The 18,267-nt window shown below is 65.2% G+C and overlaps 1 protein-coding gene across 6 annotated transcripts in view; it reads right to left on the minus strand.

The window, feature by feature from the left end:
- Ncor2 (nuclear receptor corepressor 2) overlaps window positions 1–18,267 on the minus strand; it is a 105,734-nt gene that overhangs the window by 53,629 nt on the left and 33,838 nt on the right. For 4 of the 6 annotated variants that reach the window (XM_078039359.1, XM_078039357.1, XM_078039356.1 and 1 more), the window contains exons 9-14: window positions 17,466–17,532; window positions 13,687–13,859; window positions 13,284–13,377; window positions 11,190–11,368; window positions 9,090–9,144; window positions 7,310–7,408 (exon numbers count right to left, since the gene is read on the minus strand). In XM_078039359.1, coding sequence (XP_077895485.1) covers window positions 7,310–7,408; window positions 9,090–9,144; window positions 11,190–11,368; window positions 13,284–13,377; window positions 13,687–13,859; window positions 17,466–17,532 — 667 coding nt within the window. The remainder of the gene's footprint in view (window positions 1–7,309; window positions 7,409–9,089; window positions 9,145–11,189; window positions 11,369–13,283; window positions 13,378–13,686; window positions 13,860–17,465; window positions 17,533–18,267) is intronic. The other 2 variants (XM_078039358.1, XM_078039355.1) reach the window with 1 other exon arrangement.

Consider the following 18,267-nt stretch of genomic DNA (forward strand, 5'->3'; position numbering starts at 1 on the left):
CAAGACAGCCCCAGGGTGCCACGCCCACGACCCTCTCCAGGCGCAGAGGCCACGCCCACCATCAGCCAGACCGACTGTGGACTGTGTGCCCGGTCAGGGAGGTCCCCAACCACAGCACAGCTCTGCGGGAAACCCAAGCCGACCCACAACCTTGGGGATTTCCCCAAAGTACCCCGTTTTCCGCAAAAGGGACTAGTAGGAGCCAGCGCTTGGCATCTGGGGAGGTTGTCACCTCCCCCTCCCAAAATCCTGGTGTCACCCACCTTTGGAGAACACAAAGACCCAGAGGGGCTGAGGAACCTGCCCAAGGTCACAGCAAGGAGGCCCAGTCCCCGGGGTCGGCCTCAGAGCGGGAAGGGCCGGGGTCGGGGCCGGCAGAGGCAGCTCCTGTGGCTGCCCAGCCTCCGGGACCTGCTCATGCCATCTAGGGGGTCTTTCAATAGGGGTGTGACGGAGCCAGCAGGCACCAGCCCAAGGGGGTTACGGTCAAATGCTCACGAGTCCAGCTGCTGTGTGGCCAGGACAAGGCCATCACTCGCAGGAACACCACCTCAGGACCCTCATGTAACCATGTCCACCGTAGGCCATGGACACAGCCCGGGCCTGATCTTCAGGGTGGACCGTTTCTTCCTCCTCCGCTCTCCCTGCTCCTCCCTAATGCCTCCTCCCTAGGGGCACCTTTCTTCCTGTCCCTGAGCACCACCACCACCACCACCCCCCCCCGCCCAGGAACAAGTCCCCCAGAAGGTCTCAGAAATGACCTTCTCCCACATCAACAAGTGCATGTCAACCCCAACGGGGTCCTGGAATGTAGGCCTGGGGTCACCTGTGTGAAAGCCCCTGTTCCTGCTGGCGGCGGAATTCAGCCTTGGGGACAGAAGCAAAGCAATGAGCCTTCTTTTTCCTTCTCTCAAAATCTCGCCCTCGTGACTGGATTGGCATCAGGGACAAGGCGGGAGCTGACAGCAACAGAGAGCACAGGAGACGAGAGGCGCCCACGCCTGGGGGCCTGGGCTTGCTCCCAGCCACCTCCCAGGGAGCCCGGCTATTCTCTGCCCCAGGTCCCTGTGCCAGCCCCACCATCAGTTGGACCAGATGTGGAGGTAGCTGGGGTGTCCCTTTCCAGCCCATCAGTGATGGGGGGCCTGGAGGGGCCTGGAGAGTGTGTTCATTTACACCGTGCCAAGGGGCACCTGCAGCAGCCGGGGCAGCCGCAGGCCGGGCACCAGCATCCCGTGAGGGAGGTTCAGCATCCGCCCACACGATGTGCCAAGGCGCCACCTATGTATTTATTGGCAGTGCCTGGCTGAGCTCAGGGCCTCTGGCTGGGCACGTGCTCCATTTTAAACTCTAAATCAGATCCTCTTGGAGGCCTGGATGAAATCCCTGGTCCTCACCTAATACTGGGTGCTCTGGCCCCCTATCCTATTCCTCAGGGGTGTTCTCAGGGCTCACCTGCCTCCTGATGACCCCACAGTGCTCCTGCCCCAGGGCCTTTGCACTCCCTGTGCCAGCTGCCTGGCTCTGCCTATCACTCAGGTCTCAGCCCAACACCACCTCCTCAGGGCTGCCCTGCCCCCATCCCTCCTGGCTCCGCCTCTTCTGCAGCTCTCACCTCAAAGCACTGCCCTAGCTGCTGCCCTGTGCTGTCACCTCCTGGGGGGCGTCAGCTCCAGGACCTTCATCCTGCTTGTGGGGAATCCCCTATCAAGGACTCCGGAATCACCCGGACAAGCCGCCAGCCCCAGGGCCAGACTGCTGCCTGTGAGCCCACGGGCCCCTGCATGCTGGCCTGGCAAGTGCCAGCTCTGGGCAGCCAGCTGGCAATGCCCACCTCTGGGCCCTGGAGCTTGACAGGGGCCCTGCCTGGCAGCACCCTTGGGCTCCAGCCTCTTCCCTCGCGGCCGTGGTCCACCAAGGACGGGCCAGTGGGGCCTTGGGCTGAGCCTGGCCCACAGGAAGGCCACGTCCTCTCAGCCTCTCACTCGGCCACCCGAGCCGCTTGCTCTGTCCCCAGGCGTGGCTCTCCTGCCCAGAAAGCCTCCCTCAGCCCAGCTGGGAGCCAGTGTCATCTGCCCCCCTCGGCCCTACGGCTGCAGGGTCCGTCCAGTTAGCCTGTGGGCCCCCAGCCTGCAGCCTGGAGGCCCACCCCGGCCCCAGCCTGGTCCCCGGAGCTGTCCACAGCGGCAGGCACACTGGCCCCGGCCCGGGAGCTGAGGCCTGGCCCGCCACACGGGTCCCTGCCACCAGCCTTCCAGGGATCCAGGGCACTGAGGGTGGCCAGGCTCTGGAAACCAACATCACCACAGTGGCCGCCTGCCCCAGAACAGCCTGCCAGGTCACACTGTCCCTGTGTGCTGCCCAGGACTACGCGAGGGAACAGCCTCAGGAATAGGGTCACCTGTCCCTGGGCAGGGAACGTGGAGAGGTGGAGGCTGGGTGGGGGGACCGTGGGGCAGGGCTCCTGCAGAGTGACAACACAGGACCAGGACCACAGACACAAGGAACAGAGGCTGGGGCTGAGGGTCGGGCTGGTCAGTGCAGCCCTGCTCTGCGGTCAGTAGTGGGGGGTGGACAGAAGACAGACATGAACAGGGCGCTGGAGATCAGGGTGTGCGGCCAGACGGCAGCTGGGCAGTGGGCCTCCGCCCCAGCTTCCTCCCTCAGCCAGCAGCCCGGAAGGGCAGGCGGGGACGCAGAAGCCAGGACAGACCTTTCCTGTCCCTATGTCCCATCTCTGTGGGAGAGAAGGTCACCGGGAGCTCTGCCACCCCCTGGCCTCCCAGCTGGCCCCTCCTCCAGGGCCACAAGAGAGGGACGGGAACACTCACCCTCAGGGACATGCCACCCTGACCACGTGGCCCCATGGCCGTGGGAAGGCCTCGGTGACTGCCCGGGCCTTCCTGTTGTGAGCAGCAGCCAGGCCTGCTTGGCTCCCTGACCACAGGCTCACTGGGCAGCCCGGGGCCTCCTGCGCTCTGGCTTTGCAGTAGGTGGAGTGGCCAGGCCTGGCCTGTGAATCACCAGCTATAAACCTCCGCCATCACCAGCCCGAGAGCTGGCCCACATGGCCTGTGACTCACCACAGACAGCTGGGCCCTCAAGCCCAGGGGTGGCTGCTGGCCCCGGTCCAGCCTGTGAGTTCACTGGCCACTGTCAGGGGCCAGGCTCCGGGGGTGGGCTGGGGATCTCCTGGGGCTGGGAGGAGGGGCTGCCTGGGCATGCAGCTCCCTGGACTGGACAGAGGCTTCTGCATAGTACACTCGCCACTGCCCACGACCAACCGTAACCCTCGCCCACAGGGCAGTGGACACCACGGCGGGTCTGCTCCACGGGCCAGAGTGCAGGTGGCCATAGGCAGCAAGTTTCAGAAGGCTGAGCTCAGACACCACTGCTCACGTCTCGGGGCCCCACAACCTGTCCCTACTTGTGGTGTGCAAAGTGGCCCTGGAGTGATGACCAAGCAGCTCTGGGGCGGGGCACCCGGGGGCCGGGGGTGGGCCGACTGCCGAGCCCTGGCCTGGTGGGGACGCCCAGGACAGTAGCCTGTGTGATGTGGTGACGTCCTGCCGCCCGGACATGGCCGAGAGCAGGCCCTGACTGTGCTTGACACACAGGCGCCGTGAGGGACAGACTGGCCAGGCCCCCAGAGGAGGGTGGGCTGCCCATCGGCAGCCTTCGGCCACACCAACGTCCTTCCTGCCCGGGGCTGCCTCCCTGGCTGGCCACTGGCCGTCAGTGCCCCAGGGGACATCCAGGAAGGCTGCTCCAGAGCCCCTTGGTGGCCAGGCTGGGTGAGGCAGCCAGGGCTCTCCACAGCCCACCTGTGCTCTCCTCAGGGCAGCTCTCAGGCCTGGCCTGCAGGGTCGAGGGCAGCTGGCAGTCCACATCACCCCAACCCTGCAGGTGACTCCAAGGACAGAGAAGGTCCGCAGGCCAGGAAAGGGCACAGCCCAGATGGCCGCCGGGGTCACTCCTCCCCCTCAGAGCCAACCACAGCCTCCCACTTCAACCACCGAGCCAGGAGTGGCCAAGACAGGGACCTCAGCCTCTGGGCCTGGGTGATGAGCCAGCCAACTAGGGACGTGTGTCTTCCACCATATGACACAGGGACCACAGCCTGGAAAGGACATCACGCCTACTGTCGGCACCTGGGAAGTCCCACCTGCCCACCTGGTATCCGCCTCCTCAGCTCCTGTCCGCACAGTCTGGTGTGTGAGCACGGCCGTCCTAAAGCACCACGCTGCTTCTCCTCTAAAGGGGGCGTCTGGCAGCCCTGGCATGCAGGGTGCCCGGGTGATCACACACAGCCTGTGCATGGGACAGACGTCTCTCGGGGTAGGCAGGTCCCCGGGGAGGTAAAGCAGAGGCCCATCCAGTGGCACCTGTCGTGCTGATGAGCAGAGTGAACACTGCTGACCAGCTTAGCACTGGTGTGGCCTGGGCCATGACCTCATGTGGCCACTCAGGAGAGGGGACAGGCATGTGGACGGGGCTCTGGAGTCCGAGAAAGAGACACAAGGAGAGACAGAGGGGCAGCCACAGGGGTCACAGAGGAACATGGGAGCGGAAGGGAAGGAGGCGGGCAGGTAGACAGGCAGACAGGCAGGCAGACGCTGCCAGTCACAGGGCCCGAGCTTATCCTCAGGCACAAAGATGCAGTTGTGGGCTGTGGCCGTGCCACCGGCCCACTCTACCCGTGTCTCACCACAGGACACAGCCCGGCCCTGCTCCTCCAGCAGCACCAGCCACCAGCCTGTGCTGAATGCCACCTCCCAGGGCGCAGGGCGAGGGCTGGGGTCTGACCCAGGGGCAGAGGCCCCCGGGAAGCCCCTCCACGCCTGGCCCCATGTGTATGTGTGAGAGGGTCCTCGCAGTACCTCCCCCCACACACCCAGGCAGGACCACATGACCAGGACCACCATGCCTTCTGCTGCCCCGGTCCCCATGTCACCTCTGCAGCCAACAGCGCCCCTTCCCCTCCTGCTGCAGGCCGGCCCCTGGGATCCACCTGAGGCTGCCAGGTCTCCCTGGACTCCAGCGCCCATGGGGGTGCCCACAGTTCTGGCCATGACCACCCGGGCCTCCTGCACGGGGAGAGGACATGGACAGAGAGAAGCTGACCTGTGGCGCATCCACCCACCTGCCGAGCTCCGTTCCAGGGAGAAGGGCCCCGCCCTGGCCCGAGGCCTCCACGGCTCACCTGCAGGTCAGGGCAGGGGGCTATATCCTGGCTGGAGGGTGCCAGACACGCTGCTGGCCCAGAAGCCCACAAAGGGAGGAGAGCACCAGGCAGCAGGAGGCAGGCAGGCAGCCTGTGCCCCACCAACCAGTGCTCAGGCCGCCAGGATGGCCAATGGTCGGTCAGAAAGATGGTTCGCAGCCCAGCTTGCCTGGACTGCCCGTGCCCACTCACAGGCCTTGCCACCAGGGACGGACAGCCTCACCACACATTGAGAAGCCACAGGTGCCATCACTCACAGCATCAGCCACCTGGAAACCACCACTTCCCACACCTCCCCCTCATCTGTGCCCTCACAGCCACCACGGGGCAACAGCCAGGTCAGCAGATCTGCCTAGCACAACGGTCCTGGGGTTCAGGTGTAGACGGGGAGGGGCCAGCATCTCTACCACAGCCAGGCTGATCAAGAGGGGACATCCCTGAGACCCTCCCGCACACAGTGACACAAGCGGGGGTGCTGCCCTGTGTGAGAGTCCAGGCAGAGACAATGACCCTCTCCTACCGTGCAGGAGCCCCAGGACCCCCAGGCCAGCCTGGCCTCTGTCTCAGGTCACATGATCCTTGGGCCTGTCCTGGGGGCTGGCACGAAGTCTCGGGGCTTCCTGTGACCTAAGATTTAAAACCAGATTCACCTAAACCCAGATTTCTAGGCCACCATCAAAGACTCAGAGACGGCAGCTCAGAGGGCACAGAATGGGCTGAGCTGGGTCAGGGTGCAGGTCTCTGGGGAGCCCCCACCTGGCCAAGCCCCGCTACCTCCCCGACACACGGCGAGCGGGAGCAAAGGTAGTCCCGTGTCTCCTCATTCACCTGAACCCCAAGAGGTCCTGGCCCTCTTCTGTAGCCCCCTGCTCTCCCTCAGGTCCCCATGCCACCTGGGCCACCCTCTGCTCCTTCTGGCCAGGTGGGGGCTGCTCATCAAGCTCACCCTGGGGTCCCCCATCGTGTCTGCTCTGCATGGCCAGCTCAGAGCCCCCTGGGCCCAGCACACGGCCAAGTCCACAGCGTGGGTAGTCAACATGAAGGACACGTTTCCACAGAGGAGGGGCGTCCAGCATGGGAGCCACCACACTACTAGGGCCACCACGTCCTGGTTTTCCCCTGCTGGGCAGGGCAAGCAGGCTGGCCAGCACAGCTCTGCAAAACCAGTCGGGGAAACCCCAGCCACAGACCACATGATGCCGTCCTTTAAGGACCCCGAGGACAAGGACAAGGGCTCAGTCCTGAGCATTTCGGAGGGATGTTCAGAATGCAGCCAGGGTGGCTAACTCCCTCAAGACTCACTTCCTGCCCGAAGCTCTGCTCAGAACGAGAGCGAGTGCCTACTTCACATGGACCAGAGACCCCGGCTTGTGAAGGCCAGCTCGATGCCCACGCGGTCCTGGGAAGGGAGGTTGGTGAGAGACGCCCGTCCCTGCCTCCATCCAAACACAGAATCCCCTCCAAACGTGTCGCCAACCCCGAAACCTTGACCGTGTTCACTGAATGTTTTCCAAACCAGTGCTCTTGCCTTCCACCCAGGCCACTGGGCTCCTGCCACACAGCTGCCATGGCGCCAATGGCCTCAGCCACGTTCCAATAAAACTTTATTCACACAAACGGGTAACAGGCGGCCTGGGCCCAGCCTCTGGCCAGCCCTGTCCCAGCATGACCCTCCAGCTCCTCCTAGGTAGGGACCCTGGGGAACAGCAGCCCAAGACCGGCTGTTTTTTCCCTCAAATACACACTAAAACAAACACAGCAAGCTGTTCACGTCTAGAGCGCCTGGGGGCCACCCCTAGATGTCCAGGGATGCTCACTTGGGAATGGGGCCTTTCACCTCAGGGACCCACAAACCAGGAGCCAGGGAACTGGCCAGGCTGAGAATGTAAGTGGCCATTTCTCTTGGGCACTCATCTCTGCTGCTGGGGACACTCCCAGCAGGACAGGCATCCCAGAGGGGTTCTCCCCAGACCCACCATCACCGAGAGAAGCCAGGCTGCAAGGCTGTTGGGCACAAGCTCGGGCAGGGGTGGCCGCCCAGCAGGTGGCCAGGTCCCCAGGGACGCCGCCCACACCTCCTCTCACCTGGCTCTTGCCTCGGCGCCGGTAGCTCCGCCGCACCAGGCTCTTGTAGTTCTCGTTCTTCTTGGTCAGGTAGTAGTAGAGGACACACTCGGCCACCGTCTGCAAGACCGAGGGCACAGGTGGGCGCTCAGAGCAGGGGCCAGAACCAGGCGCCAGGTGAGAGCATGGCTCTGGCACAGATTGGTGGGTGGCCGCAGGCAGGTTGCCTGGCCCCTTGGGGTCTGCACACTTCAAGGGGCCGTCAGGAAGACCAGCCAAGCTGTCGAAGAAGCAGTGCACAGGGCCGCGCCTGGCCAGGAACAGGGGCCAGCGGGCTGCAGGTTCCTTGTGCTGACCACAGAGCTATTAGAGGCGCCCCCTCCGCTGGTGCAGAACAGCCTCCAGCACCTGCCCAGACGAGGCCAGGGCTCCTTTCTCTCCCGCAGCTGCTCCTTCCTGGAGCACCAAGCCACGCACATGGGATCCATGTCACCCTGTCTGCTTCCCTCCCACGCGAGCCTGTGTCTGAACCCCAACAGGAGCCACGGACACCCTCAGAGGGCATGGCCAAGCCCCCCCGGCCAGAAGTCCTTGCCAAGGTTCAGGCCAGCGCCAGGCCAGGGTCACCTGGGAAGCCAGTCCACAGTCCTGTCAGGATGAAGCAGGCCAGACCCCAGCCACCCTAAACAAGAGCCCCCCCATAGGCCAGACGTGCCACACAGAGGCTAGCCCCCGCAGCCCCTGCCCACGCTGCCCACCAACGTGACCTTAGGCAGGAGTGTCCCATCAGCGTTTGCATGTCAGGCCAGGTGCTGCCTGAGCTCCCAGATGACAAGAGCTCCGCGCAGCTGGTGGTCCCCGTGGCCTGCCCCGTGTCAGGCCAGGCTGTCCACCCGCCTCCCAATGGGCACCTCCTGTCCTGACCCCTCTGGAAGCTGTCATTGTCATGGGGGCCGCCATGAGGCCAACTCTTCCCCCAGAGCCCTCCCTCCCAGGAGGGACTGTTGTGGCCGGCTCTGGACACCCTGCCCCGCCTCTGCACCCGGACGGGCGCTCCCCGGGAGGGCGGCTATTTATAGGGCACTCTCCACACACTGGTTTTTCCGGCAGGCAGAGCTGCCTCCCAGCGCCCATCTCCTCCTTGTATGGTCGTGTGCCATCGGGGCCGACACTGGGAACAACTGCTGTCCTCCAAAATAACCGCCTGGATCCTACACCCAGGGCCGTGCTCCGGCCACCACCCACGAGCCCGGGGCCTGGGAGCAGCCTGGTGCGGAGCTGGGAGCACCGGGTGCCCACCCCCAAGGAACAGGATTCATGGCACTCCAGGCTCAAACTAGGGGACAAAGTGGGGCTCCAGCAGGCTTGTCCATGTGGACTGGGACACGTCAGCCACACACCTGGCCTGGCGTCTGGGCATCAGAGAGCTCACAGTGACCACGACAGGGGCCTAGAGAGCCACTCCACCAGGGCTCTGGGAGGCCCACGGCCCCATCCACAGGTCTTAGTGGGGACGCCAGGCAAAGCAAGGCTTCCAAGTCACATCCCCAATTTGCAAGGATAACTGACAGCACTCTTGAGGAGCGGGTGGGGAGACTGGGCACGCAGGGCTGAGGGGACACCCCTACAGGGCTCTCCTGCATTCCCACATGTGCGGCAGCCGGATGCCCCTCCCCATCCCAGGCCAGGGCGGGGCCTGGAGTGCTGCTCCCTGAGAGAGGGGGTGGCGGCCTCTTGGCAGGGAGGGTCCTCTGCCTTGGGCCTGGAGTGGCCCCCGGTTGTGTGGAGGGAGCCAACTCACCTTCCTCTCCAGGAACGAGGCGATCAGGCCAAAATTCTTGGGATGCTGCATGAACCTGTGGGGAGAAAGGAACGGGCGTGAGGCTGGGCCCAGGGGCACGTCCTCGCGGGGCGGCCTGTGAGCGCCCAGGCGCCGGCCATCTCCACGGCTGTCGGTGGGCACCGCCCCACTCAGAGCAATTAAGTTGGGGGTGTGGGAAGGGCTGGCGGTGGGGAGGGACCCAGAGTGAGTCACAGCTGCAGTGCCTTTGAGATGTGTGTCTGTCCTGGGGAGATGGCTTCCAGGAAAGACGGGACGTGCACCGGCTCTGCCAGGTCCCCTTGAAAACCTGCCCTGGGCCCCCCCAGCTGGGCCTGGGAAGCTGGTTGCTTGGGAAGAGGTCACGGCCGCCAGGCAGCGGGCTCCCGAGGGAGGTGCAGTGGAGGCCCCGAGCCTGGGGGAGGCGGGACGGGGCTGGCGGCCAAGGAGGCGGCCTCAATGCACTGAAGGCGGCCCGGGAGCTGGCTCTGGGCCCCGGCTTCCTGTGAAGCCGGGAATTACTGGGAAGCGGCTGGGCAGGGAACAGGGACAGCGGGGAACAGGGACAGCGGGGGTGGGGACGTGGGTCACAGCCCGCTGGGCCCCAGGGACGTTGGGTGGAGACACCAGCCCCAGTGCCAGCATCCCACAACCTGCCATCACCCCACGGCCTTCCAGGGGGGACATGGCGGTCAGCAAGGCAGGCCAGGCAAGTGCCGGCACTCATCGTGCCTGGCCGCCAGGTGGCTGGGCAGGAAGCCAGCGGGCCTCCCCCGTTCCCAGCCAGACACTAGAGACTGGAAGCGCCTCGTCCTCCTAGAGGAAGTGGCAAGTGGCAGGCCTCCCTGGCCTGGGCTCTGGCCGCCTCGGGCTGCTGGCAGAGCTGGGGCTGTCTCAGAGCCGTCTCTTCCGGGTATGGAGTCCTTTGTAGCCCACCCCCTGTGTGGGGACCATCCTGCCCCACTCCCTTCCAGGAATCACTCATGGGAAAACCTCCTAGGGCGCCTGTCCCCGCCCCCTCCCCCCGCCCCCCCCAGCGTGCTGAAGAGACCCCGGGGGCAGCCGAGCCTGAGCCCACAGGTGCTGCCGTCTGCAGGCAACCGGCACAGGGCCAGGGGGTCCCCGAATCCCCGCATCTGCCCTGGACCATGCTCATCCTCACCCTCACTCTCTGAGCAACAGGCACCCAGGACGATGCACTCAGAGCCACTGGGGGCTGGAGCCGCAGAGCTGGTATATGAGGGGTGGTGGAACCCATCCCAGGGTGCCAGGGCGACCACGTTGCCTCCCCATTTATAGATGAGGAAGCGGGAACTCTGCGGGGGGCAGCCTGCTCCGGGCCACACAGCGGGGACAGCAGACCCTGTGCCCTTTTCCAGATCCTCAAAGGCCCCAAGCGCTGCCACAAGCTCTGCAAGGGAGGCCTCCAAGTGACCCGCACTCTGCGGAGGACCCCGTGGCCGCTGCTCCTGACGGAGGAGCCAGGCCGCAGACCCCAGCCCCACACGGCCAGCTTCTGAACTAACAGGTGGGTGACGTCTCAAGGAGAGTAAAGCCACCGCGAGAACCCACAACCAGCGCCAGGGACACCCAGCCTCTGGCTGTGCCCGGCCACCTCCCGATCTAAGGTACTAAGAGACGTTCAACACGGGGTCTGACCTGATAGGAGGACGCTCCAGCCACCTGAGACCTAGAGTGGCCCTGACAGTGAGGCCCCTGCACACTGCTGCCCCGCCCTCTGCCTGGGTGGGTTCCAGAAGCTCCACAATCAAAGGCCGTCCTCTTTTTGGTGCCAGGGACTCAACCCTGAGTGCTCTACTACTGAGCCCCGTTCCGGCCCTTTACACGGTGGAGACAAGGTCTTGCTAAGTTGCTGAGGCCGGCCTCCAGTTTGCAACCCTCCTGCCTCAGCCTCCCACACCGTGCTGAGCCAAAGCGCCTGGCAATCGGGTACATTTCTAAACGAAGCTCTCCACCCAAGACCCTCCGGACTGCACTACGCTGTTTCTGCGTCCTGGTGTCTGCACCAGCTGACCCGTCTCCACCACACCACAGCCCAGGCTGGCCCGCAGGTGGACTCACTTCTCCCGGAAAGTCTCCTTCTCCTGCTCGCTCCACATGTTCATGACCTGGCGGTCCCGGTACACCTTCATGGGGTCGTCCATGAGCCCGTTCATGTTGATGAACCGGATGCGCTGCTGGTCAGCGTCATACAGCATGGGCGGGATCACAGCCAGCTGCCGCATCTGCTTCTCCAGGTTCTGGGGCAACAGGACAGAGGGTTGGGTCAGAGGGCACAGAGGGCAGGGTGGGGGACAGCGAGATGTGGGGGTGTGAGATCCCGGAGAGCAAGGGAAAGGTGAGCAGCAGGCGGCAGCGGCCAGCCCTGGGGAGGCGGGCACCCCCGACACCGCAGGAGAGCACTGTCCTCGGGGTCCTCTGTGGGGAAAGGGGCGCCTTCCATGGGGCTAGGCAGGCAGCCAGGCAGTGGGGCTAGGATCCAGCTGCCCAGGGCACGTGGACATTGGCACAGAAGGGATGGGGATGACCAAGGGGCTCTGAGCTGCACGAGGGACCTCTCTTCCCCGCAGCCCCGTAGCCAGCCTGCCCTGGACATGAGCTACCCAGATGGCCCCACCTCCCACATCCAACCTCCCCATCGAAGCTCAAGGCTTGTAGCCAAGAAGCAAAGCAGGGGACGCAGCTCCCATCTGGCCAGGAGAAGAGCCCATAGAGGCCCAGCGGTCAGCACATGGCCTGCAACCAGCCTCACTGCCCGAGACGAGGGCAGCACAGGAGTGGACGGGAGACCCTCCCCGAAGGGCCCCTCCTGCTCCTGGGCTGCCTTCCCGAGAGTTCCTAGCAGGGACTGTGCTCTGGCCACCTAGAGCTGAGGGGGACGGTCAGGGTCACAGACCCTCCTTCACCAGGGGACAGCGGGGAGCCCTCCTGTCCCACCTTCCCCTTCCCACATTCCTGCCTGTGCAGGCCTAGCAGCCGCAGCCTCATGCCCCTGGGGCTCTGGGCTGGGCGTGGGGTCGGCAGGACAGCGGGCAGGAAGGAAGGAGGAGCCGCGGCCCCCGGCAGGTCAGGGCAAGGCCTCGGGCCGCAGGCAGTGGCTTTCTGGTTCTGCTTTCTGCAGGCCGCGTGTGCCTGGAGCTGACGGGCCAGGCGGGCTGCCACCTCGTGCCACCTCGTCAGGCACAGGGCAGGTTGGTGGGGGGGGGGGGGGCAAGTCCTGGGCTCTGCCCGACTCCCCGAATCCGCATCGGGGCCAGGGCCCGCTCCTGGGCCACCTGGGTCCCATGGGCCTGAGACCAGCACCAGGGCGCAGCACTGCCCAGGACGTCCTGCAGGAAGAGGTGTGGTCTCGGTACTGCCCGGCAGCAGGCCACACCCTCCAGGGCTGCAGGCCACCTCGCTGGGCCTGGTGTGGCGGAGAAATCGAGTCTTCAACTGTACTTCACTTAAATTAACGTCACTTAAAGAGCCATGGTGACCAAACAGGAACACCAAGGGCCGTCCACCGGAAAAGACCACAGCAGGGGCCAGTGCCCCTCTGCACCTGGCCTCATCCCACCACAGTGTGGGCACAGGGACATGAGTGCTGGGCTAGACCCCAGAGCCCCAGACCCAGGAGGGGACACCAGGAACTACAGGACACACACCCCCACCTCCTGGCTGGCCATCCGGGGCCCAGTGACTATGGTCAGGGCCACCGCGGCTGGCCTCCAGGCGTCCAGTCTGAGGGGAAACCTGAAGCCGGAGACTGGGGCTGGGAGGGGCCGGCTGCACTCTCCGACTGTCCTATCTGACCTGGCCCCTCCAGGCCGTCAGGATCAGGGCCTACTGCTCAGGGGCTTCCGCCCACTGGCTGTTGGGACTCAGCCCAGGGGGTGCCTTGAAGGGCCAGGGGGCAGAGCCAGGGGCAGGCCCCACCCAGCTGCCTGCCTCTGGGCATCACAGCATTTGGTCAGTGCCCAGCCCCAGCCTCCCTCCCACCCCACAGGCCTGGAGCAGGTCCCGGCTGCCCAGCACTGCTAGCCCAGGGCCTCCAGGCCCCACATCATTCTGCCCCTAATCATCCAGGGTGAGCCCGCTTCTGACGGGGACCCTCCCCTGCAGCAGGGGACCCAGGGGAAGGGACACTGAGGCTGAGCCAGGTCTGGGACTCACCTCCTGCTCTGAGAGGCCATCGATGATCTCAGACACCTCGTGCTCACTGCGGGCTGCCGACATGGAGAGCCCGCCGCCCCGCTGGCCCACCCTGCTGGGGGCCAGAGGGACAAAGTCAGGACCACCCCCTTGCCAGCCGGGACACCAGGCTGCACCCCAGGGCAGGCCTGAGCCCACCACATCCCCACAGGGCGAGGTCACGTGGGGAGGAGGCAGCAGAGGGACAGACCTCCAGATGCACAGCTGGCCCAGGGGTGGCCTGGGGAAGGCCCAGGGCGGCGTGGTGGCAGGGTGGCCCGGGGGAGCGTCGGAGTGGCAGGGGGGAGACCCGGAGTGGCAGGGGGGAGGCCTGGGAGAAGCCCAGGGTGGCCCTGGGTGGCGGGGACGGGGGGCCGGCGCTCACCTCTGCATGCGCTCCTGCAGCTCGCGCTGCTTGCGGATCTCGGGGAACTGCTTCTCGTAGTACTCGCGCACCTTGCTCTCCTTGGCCCGCCGCCGGGGGTTGCTCTCGATGCGCTCCACCTTCTTCTCCCAGGCCTCCATGAGCTGGTCATAGCGCTGGCAGAACTTCTGCTCCTGGGGCAGAAGGCGGGCGCTGAGGGGCAGCCAGCCTCGGCCTCCCTCATGGAGCCCTCCAGGCGCCAGCCAGGCAGAGACCACCGCCCCTCCCCCAGCAATAGCCACCCAGCTCAGCCTCCTGGGGAGGTCTAACCCGCCCAAAGCCAGCAGCCCGGAGCCTCTGCTGCACCAAGTCACCAAACCAATCAGATTCCAAGTTCTGACCCTCGCCCGGGCCACTGCTCCAGGGCTCAGCGGACACAGGGCTGGGGCCACTCAACAGCACCTGCTCCAAGCTCTGCAGGACAGCGTGGCTCAGGGGTGTCTGTGTGGCCAGTGGGCCACACGTGGGCAGGACCCTGTCCCCAGGCCCCAGGCCCAGCCCAGCTCCCCAGTGTCAAGAGCTCCTGAGGAAGAGGCTCCGCCCTCCACCGGGGAAGTCCGTCTCTCCATCAGCCTGGCCTCTGCCCCTCCAAGGTGACGGCGGGCAGCAGCCAGCCACAGGGCAGACCCCGGCCACCACCTCTCACCCACAGGGCCGGACCTGATGCCCGTCCTCACACCTAGTCGCTCTGCCTGTCCCTGCAGCTTCTGACCAAGGGCAGCTGTGGCCACACCCAGCCCTGACCAGCCCAACAGCAGTGGACCCAAGGGTGGTGGGTGGCATCAGGGTGCAGAGCTGGACCCCACAAGTGTGATCCACTCCGAGAACCCCCAGAAACCACGTTGGCTCAGGGACACCAGGGCCACAATGGTAGTGGCAGTGCCTCCCAGCTCCCCACTAGGGACAGGGACCAGCCCAGGCCACCTCAACCCTTGCCAAAGGCTGCAGCATGCCAGAGAGGGAGGAGGCGAGCAGAGCTCACCAGAAAACCAGGACAGGAGGACGGGGGGACGGCAGGGGACAACAGGGCCGCAGCCAGGCAGCAGCCAGGGCCTGGGCCTCCCCCAGGCCCCCTGCCAGGACAGACAGGGTTCCAACAGGAACTCTGGCACTGTGGACCTCAGTGCACACCACAGGAATGTCCCTGAGGAGATACCAGCCACACTCCACAACCCCAGACACCAGCACCAAGGCTCAAGCCACTTGCAAGGAGGAAGCTCCACCGCCTGCCCAGGACAGGGAAGTGCCCCTCTACATCTAACCACAGAGCTGCCCGTCGGAGCTTACACGCCACGGGTGTGCTGAGGCCTGAGGAAGCGGCTCGGGGGCACTGGGGCGGGGTTGCAAGCCAAGGTAGGAGGCAGAGCTCGCACATACACTCACACATGCACATACATAAGCTCACACACGCACGTGATCACATGTATGTGCACACATGCTCACACCCACGCACTCACACACGTTCACAAAGGCACACACATGTATGTGTTCACACATGCTCACGCATGGTCATGCATGCATGCTCACACACACATGTTCACACATGTTCACACCCACGCTCACACGCTCTCACACACGCACATGCCACCCACACACACAAACATGTGCATAGGGCTAGGCCAGGCCAGGGTCTCCTGAAAGCGTGGGCACCTACGTCCCTGAAAGAAACGTCCCTGCTCCTGGGGAAAGGAAGGCCCAGGCCTGTGGGGTACACTCCCCTGGGGCCTGAGCCCTCCCCCTGGGGGAGGGGGGAGCAGGTGTGCCCGCAGAGGGCCAACCAGGCTGAAGTCAGGTGCTCTGGGATGGTGACACGAGAGACACTCTAAAGGCTCAGGGCTTCCTGTTAAGATGGACTCGGCCTGGCTGCAAAGCACCCTGCGTCCTTGCCACGTGCCCAGTCCCGCCAGCCTCCCTCCATCTGTAAATACCCAAGGAGCCACCACGGGGGGTCTGAGGACCCAAACCCACTAAGGCCACCTCCATGGGCTCCGCCCCACAGCCACAGGGCCACAGAGACTCTCTGGGTGGCACACCACACCCCTGCAGCAGCAGACCTCCACCCAACAGAGACGCTGGGGACATGGGGGTGGGCCCAGACAGAAAGTCAGGCCAGACTACAAGTGACCTTCAGCACGGTCCTGGCCTCTGAGGCCCTCTGACCCGCCTGCTCCGGCACACACTCCGCACACATTGGGCACACGGGGCCTGCGGCCGCGCCCCAAGAGTGGGGCCCCTGCGCTCTTGTGCCAACTGTCTGGCATGACGGGGAAGCCCTGCAGCGAGCACTGAATTCCCTAAGAACACATGAGGCTGCCCCTGGTGCACAGAGTGAACCTAGTGCTCCTCTGCAGGCCAGGTCCCGGGGACCTCAGCTGATGCACAGGCCGCTGCCCCCCAGGCACAGCCCTGGCCGGCTGCACTCTGCCCTGCACTGACCAGGCTGGTCCCCACGCAGGGCCTTTGCACACTGCTGTGACCCCAGGTCAGCACCTCTGTCTGGGGGCAGGCCTCACCATACCCCACTCACCCCTCCTGGGGTGTCCTCCCACCAGGCCGCGCCCACCAGCCTGTGTCTCTCCCTTGAAGCCCTGGACGCCTCGCCTGGCGCCAGCTCCAAACCCCAGGCCCCAGGCGGGATCAGGCTGGACTCGGTCCAGGCCCCAGCTGCTCAGGGTGGCCTGGCTGTGCCTCGGTCTCCCCTCTGGAACTCAGGCCGAGACAGCGCTCACCTCACAGAACGGAACATGGTGCGCACAGGGGCATGGGAGTGTGGCAACACAGAAGACGGTGCCATGGAGTCCTGAGCTGTCTCTGCATGTCACCAAGTCCCCACATCCTGGAAGACTTGCATACAGTGGTGCTCAATGATGGAGCCAAAGGCACCTGACCAGCACACCCCTGACTGCCTACCCCTCCACCCCATTTCAGTTCACGCAGCACACAGTTGTCACCTGCTGTATGCCACTTACACTGGGCGTGACTCAGTCAGCCCTGCAGGTAGGCAGAGGGCCTGGGTCCTACAGGCATCCAACAGAGCCCAGGGGGGCTGGGGTGTAGGCGAAAGCAGCCCCACCCACCAAGCCCAGACAGTGCCCCTTCCCCACCCGGAGGCCAGGCTGCCTGTCCCTGTGGGTGGGTGTCCTCAGGGCCACCCTAAGCCTCATTCTTCTGCCAGCCTCCTCCTCCTGGCAGCTTGTGGCTTGGGTAGAGGTGGTGACATCATCTCCCCACCAATACCAGTCCTCGTAACCCAGCTCCTCAGCATCGGTCAGTGCTCAGGGCACCCGGAGCTCAGGGGACCCAGTCCTCAGCTGGCCTGGTGTGAGGCCGAGCTCCTGTGAGAGTGAGGTGGGCCGAGAGAAGGGTGGCCAGCCTGTGGGTGTCCTGACCCACGGGCTGCAAGCCACTGCTGACGCCAGGCCCTCCGCACGTCCCGTGCACACCAGTCCTTTCCCTTCTCTGCCCACTGGTGGCCCCTCTCCCCCCTCCAGGGTCACTTAGCCTGGCCTCCAGACCCAGCAGGTCTTCTGATGGGGCCTGGCTACCCGCTGCCTGGGCAGGATGGAAGGGAGGTACAGGCTACCCGCTGCCCCCAGGGACTGCCCTCAGGGGCTGCCCCGTGGCCCTGGCTGCCCCTGGCTGTCCTCCCACGGCCCAGATTCTGGTCGTGAGGCGGCTGCAGGGCCAGAAGGGCCGGCAGGTGTGGCGCGTGGCCTGCACTCTGAGGCCCGCCCGCTCACCCATTGCTTGCGCGCGTGGTTCCTCCGCTTGAAGTACAGGATCAGCTTCTTGCGCATCGCCTGGTTTCTGCAGGGAGAGGGCAGGGCCAGTGAGCACGGAGGGGGGGGCCAGACCGGGTCCCACCCCAGCCCAGCTTGGGTCTGAGCAGTAGCCCAGGTGGGCCCCAGGCTGAGTCTCAGTGAGGGGAGAGAACCCTGCCTAGCGCACCCCAACACTCAGCCCATCCTGTCCCCCACCAGGTGCCTGCACCATAAAGCTGAGCGCAGTCAGCAGAAAAAGGGTCTGTGACCTTCTCCCCCTCCTGAGCTGCTGTCACACACACACACACAGGTCCCCGTGGCCTGTCACCAAACCTGTCCACAGAAAATCTGCCAGAGAGACACCCACTGCCTCAGACCAGGAGCCAAGGCAGGGAGGCTGGGAGGCCCGGAGGCTGGGAGGCTGGGAGATCCGCCTGCATAGGCAGGTCCCAGGCTAAGCCCCGGTGCCCACGCCCCCAGGACTCTTGTCCTGTGCTCCAGGGTGGGCACAACATGGCACAGCAGGGCGGGCAGATGGGCAGGGACTTGGCCAGGAGGCCACACACCCTGCAGACAAGGAATCAGGTCTCCCCATGGACAATGCAGAGAGGGACAAGAGGAGCAGGGCAAGGGAGGGCCGGAGAGGCCAGCCCAGAGGGGACAGGGCCAGCAGGGACAGAGGGGACAGGAGAGGCCTCCGGCCAGGCAGGTGGCAGGACAGACCTGTGGAGATGGGACAGAGAGACAGGGAGACAGACAGGGGCAGACAGGAGGAGACGGC

This window comes from Ictidomys tridecemlineatus, chromosome 2 (assembly GCF_052094955.1).
Source record: "Ictidomys tridecemlineatus isolate mIctTri1 chromosome 2, mIctTri1.hap1, whole genome shotgun sequence".
In the NCBI taxonomy this organism is placed as follows: domain Eukaryota; kingdom Metazoa; phylum Chordata; class Mammalia; order Rodentia; family Sciuridae; genus Ictidomys; species Ictidomys tridecemlineatus.